We start from the raw sequence: 3,133 nt of genomic DNA, 5'->3' as shown, positions 1-3,133 counted from the left end.
GTCCCTCTGGGTAGCTGGCTGTGACCAAGTAATGACCATAACCTTGCCCCTTGTCAGCTCTACTATACACCTGGGAATTCTGATCATTCACATGAACTTACCAGATCACAGTTTTAAAAAATAATAATAAATAAAAATACATATATAGGATAAAATTGACAACCGCAACTCAAAAGGTTTTATAGAGAACTCGGGGCAGTGAGTTTATGTTAATGGGAGAGGAACAACTCAAAAAGGGGAGATAATGGTTGCACGACTCGAATGTAATCAGTGTCACTGAACTGAACATGTAGAAACTATTGAATTGGTGTATATTCTGCTGTGTAAATTAACAAAAGTGAAACAAAATAAATTATTTTTAAATATCACTGATGTACATGATGAATTTGCCACTTTATTAAGTTTAAAAACAGATTCTTTTGAGATCATCATTATTTTGATGTCTAAGAATAGACTACTTTCTTTCCATTTGTAACCCAAAAAAGAAAACCTAACTTGCTTTCTTTCAGTTGAGTGTGCGAGGAAAAAATAAAAAAGAGAAACTTGAAGATTTCTTTAAAAACATGGTTAAATCAGCAGATGGAGTAATTGTTTCAGGAGTAAAGGTAAGAATTTACTAGATTAATAAAGTTACTGGTTTGAGAATGTACTTTTAAGAAGGAGCAAGATTGAGATTTCAGATGTGCAGAAGATTATATTGAAATAAAAGTTTGGACAGTCGAATCCTTACACCTGGAAACCAGGGCCCCTGCCTGAGGCTTTACTCTAGAGGGCTCCTTTTTCCAAGGGGTAAGAAGTCTGCAGGTATAAGGGGATGTTCCTACCTGGAACCCATTCCCTATTTTTCCTGACCAGACTAGGCTCCAACTATCTAGAACTCCAAATTTCTCTGCTCCTATCCAAGCCATCTCCCAGGTCCTGCATAGGCTTCTTTCTTGGGTTCATCCTTAAGAGGGTAGACTGTGTCACGTTTGCATGGTCAACAGGTGTCTGGGGGGCAGCTGGGCAGAAGGGAGGTACAGGAGAGATCAATGTGCTGGTTGGAATGTCCATCCATGTGCACACAGTTCTTTCTGGATGCAAGACAGCTGCAGGCTGGGGCAAGAATAGTCATGCTTTTATAGTTAAGTCCACAATAAAACTTGGATGTGCAATATTATTTATTTGATTTATACTCTTATTTTTCCGAGACAGGTCAATTGATATTTTGACAATGCATATGCTTTGGCTGATTTCCAATACAGATTGTTTCCCTTAGCCATTAAATGTAAACACTGCTAATTATAATTTTGATGATTTTATTAGCAAAGTAGTAGCTAACATTGTTTGTACATTTACAACATGCTTATTTTTTAAATTTAATCTTCATTATAACCCTGCAATTTAAGTAGTTTTATCCCTATTTTTACAGTTAAGAAAACTAGTACACATCAGTTACAGATTGTAAGTGATGTTTTGTTAGAACTAATTTTGCTTAGTGAGGTATTAGTGGTTCAGTGGTAGAATTCTCACTTTCATGTATGTGACCTGCCTTGGATTCCTGGTCGGTGTGCCTCATGCACTGCCACCATGTCTGTCATTGGTCGGTTGGATGTTGCTATGATGCTGAACTGATTTCATTAGAGCTTCCAGACTAAGGTGGCCTAGGAATAAAGACCTGCCAATCTCCTTCCGAAAATCAGGCAATGAAAACCCTGTGGGATCGTTATGGTCCAGTCTACACCCAATCTTGGGGATGGCACAGGACTGGGCAGCATTTTGTTTAATTGTGCTTGGGGTCACCATAAGTAGGGGGCTGACTCAACAATAGCAGCAACTTTTGCTTCTTTTGTTCTGTTGATGTGGGTCTCAGATTACATCATATCATTTAAAAATTTTCCACAGTTGCTAATTTAGAAGAGAGGAAGGTACTGTTAATAAATTTTATTCTTAACGTATATACTTAGCTTTGTTTCAAGGTGCCCTGGTGGTGCAGTGGTTAAGCACTTGGCTGCTAACTGAGAGTTGGCAGGTTGAACCCACCAACAGTTCTGTGGGAGAAAAGACTTGGCACTCCTCTGTAAAGATTACAGCCTAGGAAACCCCATGGGGCAGTTCTGATCTGTCCTATAGGGTGATTGTGAGTTGTAATGGACTTGATAGCACCCTATAACAACAAGCCTTACTTCAAAAAAAGGATTGAAGAGAGTGGTAATCGTATCATTGCTCCTAGATAGCCAGTTTGGCGAGATTCCCTGGAACAGTCAGAGAGGGCCTTAGTGACTAAGGTCAGGCAGCCTTCAACAGTGACCCATCAGATTGTTATTTTACTTCTTTTTGCCAGAATTTTTTCCTTTGCACTCAAAAACAGTTGACTACTCCTACTGGCAGTGATATATTTGTTGTAGAGGCAGAGTACAATTAGGAACATATTTCAGAACATGATATGTAAACATGAGCCATATAGGGAACTTAAAGCCTTCAACTACAAAATCATAGAAGATTTTTTACTCATTACATGACTGTGCATATATCTATTAAAGTCTTAACTTGGTGAAATAAAATAACTGATTTTTAGAGGAAGCTGTGTTATTTTACTGATGATCTTTTATATTTATAATGATAACATGAAATAATTTACATACTTCACTAAAGCAAAATAAATGAAAAGAAAATTTATATTTTCTTTTGATCCTATAGGATGTAGACGATTTCTTCGAGCATGAACGAACATTCCTTTTAGAATATCATAACCGAGTTAAGGATGCATCTGCTAAATCTGATAGGATGACAAGATCACACAAAAGTAAGATATTTCTCTGTGGATAAAACTTAATTTTTTTTTTTTTTTAATTGTGCTTTGGGTGCAAATTTACAAAGTAGATTTGTTTCATGTTGAACAGTTCATACACATTTGATTTCATGGCCCCAATCATAAAAAGGGACCGGGTCTCCGGGAGCAAGGTAAGCACGGGCGTAGCACAGAGTAGCAGGCCGGAAAAGCAAGAGAAAGGGGATAAAACCCAGGAAGCCAAAGAGAAGAGCAATCAGCCGAAGGGATTAGGTGAGGAGGGGAAACTCAGGGACGCCCAAAGAAGCAGGCCAGAAGAGCAGGAGAAAGGGGATTAAAAGACAGGAATCCAGACAGAGGAAC

At 38.2% G+C, this 3,133-nt stretch overlaps 1 protein-coding gene across 1 annotated transcript in view; it reads left to right on the top strand.

Annotated features, from left to right (window-relative positions):
- The window catches only part of SNX6 (sorting nexin 6), a 50,084-nt gene that overhangs the window by 13,883 nt on the left and 33,068 nt on the right, over positions 1–3,133 (top strand). The window contains exons 4-5 of the mRNA XM_042780648.1: positions 510–605; positions 2,680–2,785. Coding sequence (XP_042636582.1) covers positions 510–605; positions 2,680–2,785 — 202 coding nt within the window. The remainder of the gene's footprint in view (positions 1–509; positions 606–2,679; positions 2,786–3,133) is intronic.

Source organism: Orycteropus afer, unplaced genomic scaffold, assembly GCF_000298275.1.
Source record: "Orycteropus afer afer isolate SDZICR_OR568_19922 unplaced genomic scaffold, OryAfe1.0 scaffold00051, whole genome shotgun sequence".
Taxonomy (NCBI): domain Eukaryota; kingdom Metazoa; phylum Chordata; class Mammalia; order Tubulidentata; family Orycteropodidae; genus Orycteropus; species Orycteropus afer.
Note: the sequence above shows the minus strand (reverse complement) of the source record. Positions and strands in the feature narration are given on the sequence as shown.